At 40.5% G+C, this 16,975-nt stretch overlaps 1 protein-coding gene across 4 annotated transcripts in view; it reads right to left on the bottom strand.

Moving 5' to 3' along the window:
- The window catches only part of LOC110538100 (insulin-like growth factor 2 mRNA-binding protein 1), a 59,405-nt gene that overhangs the window by 40,411 nt on the left and 2,019 nt on the right, over nt 1–16,975 (bottom strand). For all 4 annotated transcript variants that reach the window (XM_021624688.3, XM_021624689.3, XM_021624690.3 and 1 more), the window contains exon 2: nt 16,881–16,941. In XM_021624688.3, the coding sequence (XP_021480363.3) occupies nt 16,881–16,941 (61 nt within the window). The remainder of the gene's footprint in view (nt 1–16,880; nt 16,942–16,975) is intronic.

The raw sequence follows: 16,975 nt of genomic DNA, 5'->3' as shown, positions 1-16,975 counted from the left end.
ATATCTTTACACATAAATTAAAATAATTGAATACCAAATTAATATCCATAGAGTAATAACAGAAATTGTATTGTATTATACTCAATTATACAGTACTATTTCCAGTCCAACTTATAGGACCCTCTCCAAATGGTCAGCATTGGGGTAAAGCCTGTCTTTTGCCCGATTTTAATGTACAAAAATACAACCGTGGAAAGAATGTCATTTTCTATCAAGTACACTTTGTGTTAAGTGACATTCAATTGCTCAGAGTTTGGTTATCCAGCACTACAACATATACTGTTTTCTATTTTCAAAAAACATTATTTTTGTTTCTAAATTCTTCAACCACAACGTTCTATGCCATTAACACCACCATCTTTAGTTAACTAAAAACGTGGTCCAACCAGAAGCCTTCTGTGAGATCCACTTCAAAAGAATAGAGAAGTTATTCTCCCCATTTACATTCAAAAAGGTAAATAAGTATTTTGACTAAATAAGATGTTCCTACTTTTGAGAATTTAGAGTCCTTGAACAAATCGGAACACTTGAAAAGTAACAAAGTGTGAGGTAATCATTCACTACAATGCTCATGTATAGATAGATCTCTGTTTCCCCCAGTCACATAAACATATTAAGAAAAATAAACGCTTAAAACCTTCCTCTAAAAACATCTAACAAAATATCCATATGAATCAATATGACCACAAACAGTTTTCAAAACCTTGCTAAAAGTAACAAGCATTTCCAACATCAAAGTTCACTTTGAGAGAGAAAGAGAGCCACAATGTACTTGTGTTTCAAAAACAAGAGGGTGGTTTCTTCCTCGGAGAGTGTGACGTCAGCTCTGACTTTGTTTTGAATCAATGAACCCCAAGGACCTATACAACGTCCAGAATGTGGGGGGGGGCAGTCCTCTCTATATGCAACTGACTCCTAGGAACAGTCACGGCATCCCTCCCTTCCTCTGTTTTGTTCCCTTCTCATGTGTAACTTCCAACACACAGCACAACGCCATGGCTGCTGCCCCAAACACTGATTGAGGAACGTCGGGTAATGATCATTACTGATCAACATGGCAAAGATATTTGGGCTCTATATTCAAATAAAAAACTGTTTCAAGACACACGAGAGCGCAACTCTGTTAACCATGTGTTATGTTTGGTACAGTTCACATAGCCTTAGAGAGAAATAACAAGAGCTAAAACTAATGCAACTAAATTAGTTCTAAACTAGATGACAAATAACATTTCTGTCAAGCATTTTGCTCAATACTTGAACATTGAAGCAAGGACCCACTTCATCATAATTCCATTGCATGGTTTCAGGTAGATTGCAATATTTTTTTCACATTTGCTTGAGGTATCAGAAGTTATTCTAAGAAATTAGCAAACTGCAGGGGTTCTCTGTACATGTGTGTTTTATGAACATTCAACAAATCTATCAAATTCTCAGACTCAAAATATTAATATTCACACATTTTAGTCATTCAGCAGACGCTCTTATCCAGAACGACTTACATTTAGTGCCCTCGTCTTAAGATAGCTAGGTGAGACAACCACATATCACAGTCTAGTAAGTACATTTTCCCTCAATAAAGTAACTATTAGCAAAGTTGTAACATAAGTATTACTAGAGGTGAAGAGGAATTGATACACATTTAAACTCACTATGCAGAGATCAATCAACACCTTGGTTAACAAACAGGTAACTGCCAAAATAAAGGAAACACCAACATAAAGTGTCTTAATAGGGTGTTGGGCCACCACAACCCAGAACTAGCTTCAATGCTCCTTGGCATAGATTCTACAAGTGTCTGGAACTCTATTGGAGGGATGCGACACCATTCTTCCACAAGAAATTCCATCATTTGGTGTTTTGTTGATTGTGGTGGAAAACGCTGTCTCAGTTGCCGCTCCAGAATCTCCCATAAGTGTTCAATTGGGTTGAGATTTGGTGACTAAGGCGGCTATGGCATATGGTTTACATCGTTTCCATGCTTATCAAGCCATTCAGTGACCACTCGTGCCTTGTGGATGGGGGCATTGTCATCCTGGAAGAGGCCACTTCCATCAGGATAGAAGTGCTTCACCATAGGTTGAAGGTGATCACTCAGAATGGCTGTGTATTTAATTGGGGTTTACCTTTCCCTCTAAGGGGATGAGAGGACCTAAACCATGCCAGGAAAATGCACCCCACACCACAACAGAGCCGACAGAACCCTCATTTACTCAAGTGTTTCCATTATTTTGGCAGTTATCTGTATATGGATAATGAAGACAAGGATAACATTTTGACCCAATGGCATCCCAACATGCTAGTAATTTTAATTAGACCTGAACCATAACTAAAAACCACACAAAAACAAGTTTTATTCATAACATCGGTCAGAGTGTGTTCAACCTCATCCTTTTCGTATGAGACTGAAATGACACCTGTAACCACAACTGGGGAGGAAAAATACAGCTGTGCATTATCAAATAACCAAGCAACCATGCACGTTTGCTTTTGTATGTTTGCCGGACAAAAATAATATCAACACGAAACATATTTCAATAGATTTAGATCTCATCGCTCCTCGATCTATGTGCGCAGCAACTCAGCAAATGATCTTAATCCAGAAATCCAACACTCGCACTCACATCCATGTGAGCATGTGTCCTGGTGTGACATGGCACACACTCCCAGTGTGATGAAGTGACTAGTATGAGGGGGAGAGGTATGAGGTGGGGGAAGGGGGTTGAGTAAGGGTGTAGGTTTGTAAGCCGCCCTCGCTCCCTTTGCCTTGTAGAGTGTGTGTGTGTGTGTGTGTGTGTGTGTGTGTGTGTGTGAAAGGGGATAGCATGGCCATACCAGCACATGCCTGTTTGGCAGACATGTGACCTGGAGGCTCCATTTTAACTGATTCAGAGTCAGAGCTGTGAGACTGAGGGAAAGAGCGAGAAAGCGAAAGAGCGAGAAGGAGCGAGAAGGAGCGATAGAGGGTAGAAAAATGGAGGAGGGGAGAAAATGGGTCTTCACTTTGCTTTGTCAGGCCTCATAAGAGAACAATAATAATAAAATACTTACATATCATTTGACACACCCACTTCTTACCACCTTATATCAAGATGTGAATTGCAGCCGAGACATGTCAACACTTATCTTCCTACATCTAAAGTAATCATGCTCAATGATATTAGATGATTTCTATCTCTTTCCATTGATGTTGCCCTCTAATTCTACACATTTTAAAGCTTGACATAGGCACATTTTTTATATATATATTTGAGTATTTCCTTAATACTGCCGTGGGCTAAATCAGGGTCACACAGAGTGTTTCTTGGTAGTCTTAAACAAATCTACAAAAGTATACACCTCACACAAATGGTTATGGTCTTCAAAAATGGAAGACAACACCTACCTGTACAATTTCAGATATACAGTCTTGAAATGCATAACATTTTGAGTTTGCATCCCACTATTACACTATATACATCACAGAAGACTGAAATATAACAAAACCGTTTGACATAGAAACAACAGATTTTCTGAGGTTTCAAAAAAAAAGGTATGTTTATACATTCTGAAGTTATGAAAAACATGAATAACATTCCACCCATGAGGCAACTAGGTCGTTTGACTTTAGGAAAGGTTGGGAAACAAACCTCAAACTGTCCCCGAGCTCAACGGTAAGGGAAACCCCATTAACACATCACTGTTGACATCCTTTCATGCCATCCTTTCATGTGCCTCAGATACAACACAACCTTATTAACTGTATGGGAAGGTTTACACGAAGTAGTCCTTCAGTAACTATTTAGGAAAATGGTGATGACTTCTGGCCACCGTATAGAGCAATGGCACTACCAAGAGTGTTGACCCGTGAAGGACCGAGCCATTTGGTCACTAAGACATACTTTAAAAATACAGATAAATGACCTGTAAACCTACACTCTGTTCAGTCACAATTATTTTCATTGTCTCAATAATCGATTGGTCATTTTGGATGTCTAGAATAACACTGCTTTCTCACCTGTGATGCAACAAAAAAAGAATTTGTTTATAAACCATAGTTCATTAAGGTTCAGTAACACTTTTATGCGTGATGTCATATTACATACTTTAAAGACATGTTTTCTTTTCCAATTCAATACTATGAAAAATGTCATTCCGATTTAATTCAGTCATTTGAAGACAGTTTTCAAAAAGTCTTAATTTGTCCATTGAGGCTGAACATGTTAATAGCATTAGATCATTATTTATATGAAAACAATATTTCATAAATCAATAGTTATTCATTACAAAAAGGTAAACAGTCTGATTAGCATTCAAGAACCCCATTGTAAGTTAATATAAGAACATAATACAATTATGAATCTTTGGTCCACACAACTCCACAATCCTTAGATCATGCTGCTACTGCGACTACCACATGCGACTATCACATTCCCACTTCAAACTGTCTTTTCAGACAGAAACACTGCAGACAGTCTTTCAATAACTTCATTGAGCTATCTGAAATGTATTATGAAAATGGAACTAATGCTCAACAGTCCATTAACTTAGAAAAAAAAAACATAGAAAGCAACTTGCCAAAGAGCATTCTGTCTACAACAGTTTTATCTTTCTCAGAGCTTTAATGACCTTGTACAGTACATACAATATGTGCACTAGAATTGCATCTACGCTTTCCACAACTGGGATCTGCACTCACATCTGGGTTACCACTCATGAAACAGGATTTGGATGTTGAAGACATGCAAACTATGATTCTTTTTTTTTGTTGTTGTTGAAAATGTATAGAAATTGGCAGACAATTTAGAGCTCCGCTACTTTGGAACCCCTGGACTAAATTACTGAGAAGTGGGCCAAGGATTTCTGAAGACGAGCAAGAAATATCCTCTCTCCCCATCGAGACCTTCCACATTCCGGCACTTTTGGGTGCCAAGCCCCACTGTGACACCCACAGAAAGGAGGTGGGAGCACAGTTGGAAAATCCACATGAGACACAACACCTCTTAAAGCAGAGCAGAACAGCAAAGGGGACTGACTGGGGAAGCTCCGCCCACTAGGCTCTCTGCTCATTGGTGTCCAAGTGAACAGGGAGCACTCTGGAACAAAATGGCTGCCCTGGGTGATCAAACAGGTGGATGATGAAGCACATTCATGACAAACATTTGGGTTCTTGATGAGAAGAGGTGATTAAATGCAACAGAGCTGGTGAAAAGTGACTTTTTTACTGCTGTGAACTAAATCTAAAGAGAGAAAGACATGTCACTACACAAATTGTCAACATCGTTGGCTATGAAATGAGTAATCAACATCTTGGCATTTAATATGTATCCATTCAAAATGTGCAAACACATTCAAACGTATTTGTGAACTAATGAATGTATACTCAAAAAATTACACAAATAGTCAATATCAGAATAGCTCAGTCACTTTGAATATAATAATAACAAGATGTTAGTTCCTCCCAATGAAAACATTACTTCAATATCCTTTGATTTAATAAATAGACAACAGAAATAAAGATAAACCAGTCACACCTTTATAAAAATTGATCCCTTGGAATTTTCACACGGGGAAATGAAACAAGACATTTAGCAGTGGGACGTGGCTTATGATTGTCTATCACCCATTTGTTCTAACACCCTTCAATTTTCAATGAATCAATATAGAGGGGATAGCAGTTGTCACCAGTCATTTACTGTGACACTCTGGTCTTGCCTACTGACCCACTGTGGATTGACTGTGGCTAAAGGTGCTGAGAGATGCAACAGGGAAGATGGTAAAAATTGATGGGAAGATGGATGGAGCCAAATACAGGACCATTCTGGAAGAAAACCTGATGGAGTCTGCAAAAGACCTGAGACTGGGACGGAGATTTGTCTTCCAACAAGACAATGATCCAAAACATAAAGCAAAATCTACAATGGAATGTTTCAAAAATGACCATATCCAGGTGTTAGAATGGCCAAGTCAAAGTCCAGACCTGAATCCAATCGAGAGTCTGTGGAAAGAACTGAAAACTGCTGTTCACAAATGCTCTCCATCCAACCTCACTGAGCTCGAGCTGTTTTGCAAGGAGGAATGGGAAAAAATGTCAGTCTCTCGATGTGCAAAACTGATAGAGACATACCCCAAGCGACTTACAGCTGTAATCGCAGCAAAAGGTGGCGCTACAAAGTATTAACTTAAGGGGGCTGAATAATTTTGCACGCCCAATTTTTCAGTTTTTGATTTGTTAAAAAGTTTGAAATATCCAATAAATGTCGTTCCACTTCATGATTGTGTCCCACTTGTTGTTGATGCTTCACAAAAAATACAGTTTTATATCTTTATGTTTGAAGCCTGAAATGTGGCAAAAGGTTGCAAAGTTCAAGGGGGCCGAATACTTTCGCAAGGCACTGTATCTTAGCTTCTTTTGGGTTTGCAGATGCAGAATACAGAGGCTCTGCCCTGTTCCCTCTGGCCTTGCTTTTCCATATCAACTCGGAAGGATACAAAGGAACAGGCGTGATAGACATAGCACTGATAGACAATTTCATAACAAGCCATAACAAGGCAACAAGAACAAGCTTGTCTACATTGAGTATGGAAATCCAACAAAGTCAAGGAGAAATCCAATAAGGACGTTTGACCTCTTGACGGATTCAATTTGATGAGTCAAACTCGCAAAAATGAAGAAGATCACACAAGATGCACACCTATGATGTTATTCATCTTTTAACTTTCTCCCACATTTAGAGGGAAGATGATGTTCAGTGTAAAAGGAGACTTTCTCCTTGAATAACTTTTTCCAGTTCGGCCATTTAGCAGACACCCTTATCCAGAGTGACTTACAGTCAGTGCATTCAACTAGGTAAGACAACCACATATGGGTCTTTCCACAGACCACAGCAAACGTACTGATAGTGTAATACATTTGAATACAAAGGTACTAAATACGAGGATGTCAGTCGGATCTAGCTATTACTGTGTCAGGTTAACTTATTTACAAAAAGCTGCATCATATTGGAGCAGAAGCTATATGTGACAACTTAAAGAGGGAACATATCCCAGCCTCAATAGTTTATTTAATAGAAAGACTATTTCAGAAAAATGTGCCTTTGACATAATACCCATGGTACACATAGTTCCTGTGGAAAGCAGTCAACTTCAGGTTTGTAAAGGTCCACATGGATAGCAAGAGAGGGACTTTAATTACACAGAATAACTCTGCCACAAGAACCACTGACATACAAACACTATAGCTCCTTGATCTTAAATTTCTCTCATTGCAAAATATATGTTTAAGTATTTAGTGCTAAGAGGCACTGCCCCTTCATGCACACACACCCCTCCCATCCTCCGGTTTGCCCCAGGGGGAAACTTTGGGAGTGTTTACTGTGTTCCTCACCCAACCGAGCCTCCAGAGAGGACGGTTCACAAGGCACACAAAGAGAGGTCAGGGGTGAGGGGGCGGGAGGCCCCTAACACAGGGAAGTACTTTTTGGGGTGGGGGGTGGGGGGGGGTGAAGACGTTCTGCTAGACTGAGCGAGGCTGAAGACTTTGTATTCCAGGAAGAGTGAGGTAAGTAAGTAAACATCAGCTGACTGTGTGACCCAGAGTAAATAAAAGTGATAAATAAAAACAAATCAACAAACGCCCCTTAGTAGTGCAAGCTCTTCAGACAGGCCAGTCATCACAAAAGGGCCACATACGTTCAGTTCTACTCCATTCATAAATGTTCTAAATGGCATTTATTTAACCCTACGTTGATGTTTTTATTCAAAACAAATTGAACAGTCTGTAAAATATCATAAAGGAGAGAAAAGTGTATGGGCACAACCTAAAGCATCTTGCTAGGACAAAACTGGTACCTGCTTCATGCCGACCCGGTAGCAACAAACCGGACGTTTCTACTTGTAGAATCGCAATGCTCATCAGTGGCCAACAACTTGACTTTGAGCCAATCAGAGAGCACAAACCCCCACGCGAGGAAGCCAACAGGAGTGACAACATAAAGGGAAAAAAGAGGGCAATTTACATCCATGGTTAAATGTAATGAGCAAGTCACACTTCATATGCAATGTAGGCTATGGGATGGAAACTAGCGAATTGCACAGATGCAATTCACACAAAACGAAATAATTCCTCCAAGCTAGATAACTAATATTGACACTATAATTAAATCACAATGGATTTGTTTACAAATCCTGCCTGTGTTAGCTGCCGAGATAGGGCAGACTCCTTACCTAGCAAAGCTAGCTAGCTATGCTGTGCTAGCTAGAGAATATGCTGACGTTAGCTTGCTAAATATTTGGCTATGAGCTGGCACTGGCAGTAGGGGATTATGGAGAGTTAATTAAATAGTTTCTTATTCTTCATGTTAGGTAGTTATCTAGCTGTGGCCATCTGGCCAGTATCAACTATGGCTTTCTACAAAATAGCAACATTAGCGCAGCTTGCTGTATAACTAGCTAACATTGGAATCTAGACCATAAAATAAGCTCCACACATGGACCTATATTGCCAAACAACGCTACTGTCACCTTCTGGTTTGGAGTATTTTAACAAGGCTGAGTTGCTGATGACTTCAAGGTCTTTGCTGGGTAAACACAAAAGTGACAATGTTCAGAGGTACTAAGTACTGTCGGAAGGCAAATATTTGACAAGCCTACCACAATGTCTGAGCTATAAGAAAGTGTTTCTCACACTTCAACTGTTCTTAGGAAACTATATTTAACTTTCATAATGAAGCTAGAGAAAGTTTGATAAAAAAGTATATCTAAGATCATTTTTAAACATTGTACCGTTCACATTTTACAATGCAAACAAATTCCACATTGGTTCATTATCATCTAATTGTTTAGATGGGACGGTGAGGCGAGCCTCTGTCTGTCCACACAGAGACAGCTCAACTCTACCCCGGGGCCTCCCTGCTGTGTGTGTGTGTGTCCTCACATGCTTCAAAATGGCCACCATTGTTCCTGTACCCAAGAATTCAAAGACAACGGAACTAAATTACTTTTGTCATCATGAAGTGCTTTGAGAGACTAGTCAAGGATCATATCACCTCTACCTTCCTGGCCACAATAGACCCACTTCAGTTTGCATACCGCCCCAACAGGTCTACAAACGATGCAATCGCCATCACACTGCGCACTGCCCTATCCCATCTGAACAAGAGGAATACCTATGTAAGAATGCTGTTCATTGACTACAGCTCAGCATTCAACACCATAATACCCTCAATGCAATTGGGTCCTGGACTTTCTGACGGGCCGCCCCAGGTGGTGAAGTTAGAAAACAACATCTCCACTTCGCTGACCCTCAACACTGGGGCCCCACAAGGGTGCGTGCTCAGCCCCCTCCTGTACTCCCTGTTCACCCATGACTGCGTGGCCATGCACGCCTACAACTCAATCATCACGTTTGCAGATGACACAACAGTAGTGGGCTTGATTACCAACATCGACGAGACGGCCTACAGGGAGGAGGTGAGGGCACTCAGAGTGTGGTGTTAGGAAAAAAACCTCTCACTCAACGTAAACAAAACAAAGGAGATGATTGTGGACAGCAGAGGGAGCATCCCACTATCAACATCGAAGGGACAGCAGTGGAGAAGGTGGAAAGTTTTAAGTTTCTCGGCATACACATCACAGACAAACTGAAATGGTCCACCCACACATACAGTGTGGTGAAGATGGCGCAAGAGCGCCTCTTCAACCTCAGGAGGCTGAAGAAATGTGGCTTGTCAGTCAAAACCCTGACAAACTTTTACAGATGCACAATTGAAAGCATCCTGTTGGGCTGTATCACAGCCTGGTACGGCAACTGCACCCCCTCAACCGCAAGGCTCTCCAGAGGGTGGTGCGGTCTGCACAATGCATCACCGGGGGCAAACTACCTGCCCTCCAGGACACCTACAGCACCCGATGTCACAGGAAGGCCAAAAAGATCATCAAGGACAACAACCACCTGAGCCACTGCCTGTTCACACTGCTACCATCCAGAAGGCGAGGTCAGTACAGGTGCATCAAATCTGGAACCGAGAGACTGAAAAACAGCTTCTATCTCAAGGGCATCAGACTGCTAAACAGCGATCACTAACTCAGAGAGGCTGCTGCCTACATTGAGACCCAATCAGTGGCCACTTTAATAAATGGATCACTAGTCACTTTAAACAATGACACTTTAAATAATGCCACTTTAATAATGTTTACATATCTTACATTACTCATATCATATGTATATAGTGCATTTTATACCATCTATTGCACCTTGCCTATGCTGCTCGGCCATCACTCATCCATATATTTATATGTACATATTCTCAGTCACCCCTTTAGATTTGTGTGTATTAGGCAGTTGTTGGGGAATTGTTAGATTACTTGTTAGATATTACTGCACTGTCGGAACTAGAAGCACAAGCATTTTGCTGCACTCGCATTAACATCTGCTAACCATGTGTATGTGAACAATACATTTTGATTTGATTTGTGTAGGTGGGAAGGGTTGGTTTCCCTTGCATTTCAGTTGCAGCTCGGAAAATCCTGACTCTCGCACATATGGAGACAAATCCATTTGGCTGCACATTGATCCCAGCCGAGTGGATCGCTCTTTTCCCTGCTCCACCGCCATATAGGCTCTCCCATTCAACACAAAACCCAAAGATCTCCTCTTTTATTCTGTCTTTCCCCCTGCCTTTCTTTCTTTTCACCCTTGGCTTCTTCCAGGTCAACAGTTCACATTTTTACCTAAATTTATGAGACACGTTGCCAATCCCTCTGCGTTTTTCCCACACCAGCCATGGCTGGTTGATGTGTGTGTGTTGGGAGGGGGACAGGGTTGGGGTGGATTTAGGTTAGTGGTGTCCATGGCAAGTCCAAAGCTGTGAGAAGATCTGAAGGGAGTGGGACTCAGCCCCTTTAAAAACAGGACAGATGGTCCAAACCAGAGAGGGGGAAGAAGGCACATTAGCAAGGGGTTGGCAGTTTCTTAAAGAGACGGTGCACATTTCCCCCCAGCTAGCCCCCTCCAACAGATTCGCCTCCCTCTCTCCAATCCATACACACAGAAATGGACACGTCTCTTTCGCCATCTCCACAACCCACACAACCCCCCACTAGATTTTCTTTCCTTCTGAAAGCCCATAAGGAAGTCCTTCCATGCAGCGCCCCTGCCTCTCCTCCCTCCACTATATTCCGCAACTGAAGCCCCGGAAAGAGAGCGAGCAGCTAATCATATGACCCTGTAGAGGAGCGTGCGTGCATGTATGCGACAGCTCTCTTTCTTTCTCTCTTTTGGTCTCACTTTCTCTCATTCACTCCTCAGCCGCTCGCACTCACACTCTTTCTCTCATTCTGCCTGGCTGGCAAAAAGTTATGTATCAGGAATGTAATAGAGCGCAGAACATGCCTTTCTGCTGTGGGTGTGTGAGAGGTCGGGTGTGTGTGCCAGCTGTGAGTGGATGTGTGTGTGTGAGAAAGAGCGAGGGAGAAGGAGAGGGAGGGAGCGAGGGACTGCCTTTTTGTGTGCTGCAGCGTCAACGGCCTCTCGGTGCTGCACACAGGTGTTCCAGCCAGCTGATTGGTCGCACCCCCTCTCTCACAACGCCCCCTCCCTCGCATTGCCTTTGGTAGTACAACAATCATGAGAGGAAGAAACTGAGTTTGCTGGCTGCTAGCTTGAGACAGGCAATGGGAGCTATACTACAGCACTACTACGTGCTTGATTGATGCAGATGAAGGATTTTTCATATGTGCCACATATTTCAAGGAAGTTTGTTAGCAACGCGGGAAAGAAAAAAACCCAATAGGACCTGTTTTGCATACACATTTTGACTCATTCTTTCGATGTACATTTCAAAGTAATTTCAAGCATTTTCAATGAAACTTTGTGAAACATTATTTGAATAATCATATACTGGGCTTTTCCCTCATAATAAAATCATACCTGTAAACTTTCTTCCCTCATTTAACCGTACATTTTTTTTTAAGAGCACCAAAATACTTTAAAACAGTAAATATGCAAATGTGTTTATTGCAATCAGTAAGAGGACAAACAAACTAATACAATCAGTTCAAATTCTATAAAACCCTGAGGACAACATATGTTCTGCACATAAGCTCAACAGTAACAGAAAGTCATACTGGATGGATAGGAGACAAATGGGAGGATAATTACAAAACAGTTAATATATATTTACAGTAATGAATGCAATCAGGAGTACAGAGGGCATGTTTTCTTTTCACTAAGCACTCCTGCAACTACCCTGCCCCCCAAATACAGATGTGCCCAAAGCATTCAATAGCCAATCCCTGCATCCCACTGGGCATAGACAAGTGGCCTGGAAGCCTGCAAACACTGGTCATGATGTCACAATAGGAAGCCAACCTTTCTTTTTTCATTTCAGGTTCTCTCAGGGTGGTGTTGGGTGATACTAGAGGAGGGGGGCGGGGGGTGATGTGGGGGTAGTAGTAGGCTATAGGAGATTTTTTTTTTTTTTTTTTTTTACCAGCACCTGGCATTTAGGAGGGGGTCTGGAACTTCCCTTTGTTTCAACATCTCTCAGAAGTGTAGGCACATCAAAATAGGCCCGTTGCAAACGGCCATGCTCGAGCTAACGTAGCATTCCTCATTAAGCTTAAATCAGTGAAGCAGGGCCATGGGTTTGTGTGCAAGCGTGAGTGGAAGAGGTGTGGTACACACAAAAGCTGAACATACCCACACCAACACACATATATTAAAAGAGTAGTTCACTATTTTACAACTTGATGTTAGATGGTTCCTCACCCTGAAAGTAGGCTATGGGCCAAGAGAAAATGCAATCCGGGGTTCAGTTTTCTTTAAACAGCCACCCCAAACTTCAGCTACCCTTAGCCACCCGGGAACCGACCCTACTATCCTGGCATAGCAAAGAACAATGCTCTACCAACTGAGCAACAGAGGACCATGTGAGTATGTTTTTTAAAAGTATTTCCAAATCACCTGAAATCAGTTCAAATCAACTCAATTTTTGGTTTGATGTTCCTTAAAGGTGATTTGGTCATTTAGAAAATGCTCACATGCTCCCATCCCTTCCATTGATTATTAGCTTGTGGTGGCTAAAGTTAGCTGAAGTTTGTAGTGGCTCTTTAATAAAGAGAACTGAACCATGGATTACAGTTTCTCCTGGCCCATAGACTAATTTCAGGCCCTGGAAGCATCTGACATCAAGTTGTAAAAATAGTGAACTACTCTTTTAAATCTGAAAATTCACACAAAAAACATAATGTTCCAAAAGTACTTTTTAGAGTTGTGGCAAGCCATGCCAAAAATATATAACACTTAACGTTTTGTGTGACCTCACCAAATTCCCATAGAAATGTGAGTAACAGATTTTTCATTCTCATTGGAAGCAAGTCTAAGGAGTGGTAGATCTGTTCTATGTGCATTATTTCTATGCTTCCCGTTCTTAAGTTTAATTTTTGGGTCTTTTACTTTCTGTTTTGTACACCATCTTCAAACAGCTGAAAAAACAATATTTTTGGTTATTAAACATATATTTCATGGCGGTTTAGATGGTACAATGATTCTCTACACTTGCTTGTTTTGTCACATAAACTGAAATCAGGCTAACTATTAGAATTTTAGCAACCAGGAAATGGTGGAGCAATTTCTACATATTGCACCTTTAACTTTCTCATCTCAAACAAAGTCTCCCATTTTTTCTCAAGACTTCAGACACAAACTAGGAGTTGTCACAACAGCTTAATTCTAATAGTAAGTAAGCATTTCACTGTTAGTCTACACCTGATGTTTACGAAGCATGTGACAAATAACATTTTATTTGATTTTGTAGTACATTTCAATGCCCAGGGCCACATCAACAGATTACTTGCAGGGGAGGGGGTTCCCTCCCTGCATACATTTCTAATTTATAGTGTATGCACTTATGTCAGGAGGGACAGAGTTATGTCTGAAGATCCTTCCTACATCACCCCTCCCCCTCTCACCTTTCTCTCTCTCTCTGACACACAACCACAACTCTACATCGCACACTAGGTTCTACTTCACTCACAGGCTTAAGTCCACCTCAATACTGGACGCTGCAGAAAGGACATGGCTTGTGAAGATATATATTTGTGTTAATCAACAAGACTGGCAACATAAGCCAATACAAAGAAACAATTATAAATACACAATATAGTTTGAATATTTGGAGAGTTGCCTAATTTAAGCACTAGTGTGCAGAAAACAAACTAGATCAAGATAATATGCTGAAGTGATTTTAAATAGCCTATAGTGAGTGGCACGTAGAATAGATATTTGTCAAAATGAGGTATTTTACAGTGGGCGAAATAAAATGGAACAAAGGGTTGGTGTTGCACTCCAGTCACATGGTTTCTCAAGGAGAGGCATGAGCCAAAGGAGCAGAGTTTGAACCATTGTCTAATACCCCATAAAATGACCACTTTCTTCAAATGAACTTTTTTTTCTTCATTAAAGCCCCTATGTCTGGGCTTCTCATCAAAATCAAATGAGGCATTGCGAAGCATGTTCATTGGAAATTTAAAACAACACAACTCAGCACAGGCTCCCGTGGTAGCGTTTGCAGAATTCCCAAATAATTGATAGGACTACAATTTATATGTTCAGGTGACAATGACAGAACTATACAAATGTATTCACGTGAATTTATATTCCTAACGCTGGTTTTAAAGGAATTTGGCCACCCCTAGTTGAGTTGTTGCGGCCATTTTGAGTGTCAGCAAGATATTAGGCCTAGTCGAAACATTAATTTATAGCCTATGTTTAACTTCATGGTAAAGGCTATAAAGGCCTAAGATCAACAGAAAACAAAACTTAAACAGCTTTGCTACATTAATAGAGAGGAGTGCGTGCTTTGCAGCAGTGAATGACGGAAAGAAAGAACACCCTTTGCCATTCATGATGAGGATCGCCATTTTTCCCACTCAAGTGACGTTGGATGACTTCTCTCAGTGGGGGCGACCACGTGTTGTGTATCACCAAAGGTAGGCCACTCCAGTTCAAATCAAATCAAATCAAATTTTAATGGTCACATGCACATGGTTAGCAGATGATATTGGAAGTGTAGCGAAATGCTTATGATTCTAGATCCAACAGTGCAGCAGTAACTAACAGGTAATATCTAACAGTTGTGACATATAGGCTATTCCATGGGCGAAAACCTCAACACAGCTATATTCTAACAGTTGCACTGAAATGTAGGCTATTGCATGGGCGAAAAACTAAACTATATTTCTCTATGCCATTGAAGGTTGAACATACAGCCTCGTTCAAATTACCCATAGGCCTATGCCTATCCGTTAATTTGTTATACAGACAAAGGTTGTAAAAAGCCTATATGCATTCATTTAACGTTATAATTGTTGGTCCCATACAGGCATAGAATCCATCAATGAATGGCACTTGAATGGTAGGCTATAACACATATTTCTATTATTATTGCAATACAGCCACGACTTTTCATTGTCAGGGATACGGTCTATTACAGACTTGAATGTAGTCTATACGTTTACATCAGCCTCCATACATACCGCTTTTACAGATAGGGCATAACATATGTTTGAACATAGTAGTAAGTCAAAATAAATTGCCTTTGATTAAACGTTTTCTTGAAAAAAAAGGCTGGTAAAAAAAGAAGGTGTGGCTACACCTGAATTAAAAACTCTTAGCCTAACCTCAAACTGTTACACCCTAATCTCAAACCCGTACTTTAGTAGACGAATAATTTCAAATAACCTACATGTGTTAAAAGGTTAATGGTAATGAATATTTGTTTGAAACTATTTTTAACTACGCTGAAATGTAGTAATATTTTTAACTGGGTCAACTGTAATGGAGGGAGGGCTCAATGTCCCCATTTTGATATAGCATGTATAGACAGGATAAATAACCTAGGCTACTCAAATTATTTTTGACGAAATGTCCATTGACTTGATGTGAGTATTGCATTACATTTCAGCACAATATATGTTTACTGCCATACACACATACACGTCTGTTTAATGACAAAATATGAATTAGACCAGAGCAAGAATAGGCATAGCCTATGCATGCACATATAACCATTTATTTTCTACAGGCCTACCTCATGATTAATAACCAGAAAACAGTATTTTTCACATTTCTAACCCAGAGACCAAATTTATTGGAGATTCAACATTATAAAACAACGCCCAGACAACAACAAAACAATGTTCGTGTGCAATTAAAGCAAAAACGCAATTAAAAGGCTTCGCTCTTCAAAACGAATAATCGCAATGCAACAAATTACTGAAGTTTCAGTAGTTGTCGTAAAGTGATTTAAACAAATTTAAATCCCACATATTGACATAGCAACTCAATTGTCACTAGGCTGTGCATGACAATATAGTGCCAACATACACAACGTAACCACGTACCCAATGCCACTAAAGTAGCTGTGAAAAGTAGCTATGGCCGACACATTTTTTATAAATAAATAATTCTGCACACAGGAAGGCCTAGGCCTATAACAAGGCCTTCCGGAGGTGAAAATGAACATGAGGTATTTAAGTGATGACGTTGCAACCGATATTACCTTCACAGTGTCAATTAAGTGTCCCAGTAATTAATGGACAGCCTTCATTTTCGTTTTAAGAGTAGCCTTTAGTGCATACGTAGACAAGACTCGCGACACCACATACTCCACACATGAGTAGGCCACACCGTTTACAGCAATGTAATTAAAGAGTAGCCTAAATACAAAAACTTCATAAAAATATTAGATTTGCGAGTCTTACTACTTCATCCACACACCAGGCATATAACTCGACATCTAATGCGTGCATTAACTTAAATAGCAACATGTCCCTTCTCCAGCTAAATCCATACATTAACAGATGCAACAACTGAAGTGTTATTGGGGGAGGGTGCTAAATACCTTTGCTTCTTAGGGACAGAGTGTTCGACCTCAATATGTTTCCCATGGAGCTCCACTTTACCTGTAAAATAAATGTTTATGTTGAAAAAAATGAG

This window comes from Oncorhynchus mykiss, chromosome 12 (genome assembly GCF_057628025.1).
Source record: "Oncorhynchus mykiss isolate SJ-2025 chromosome 12, ASM5762802v1, whole genome shotgun sequence".
Lineage (NCBI taxonomy): Eukaryota > Metazoa > Chordata > Actinopteri > Salmoniformes > Salmonidae > Oncorhynchus > Oncorhynchus mykiss.
Note: the sequence above shows the minus strand (reverse complement) of the source record. Positions and strands in the feature narration are given on the sequence as shown.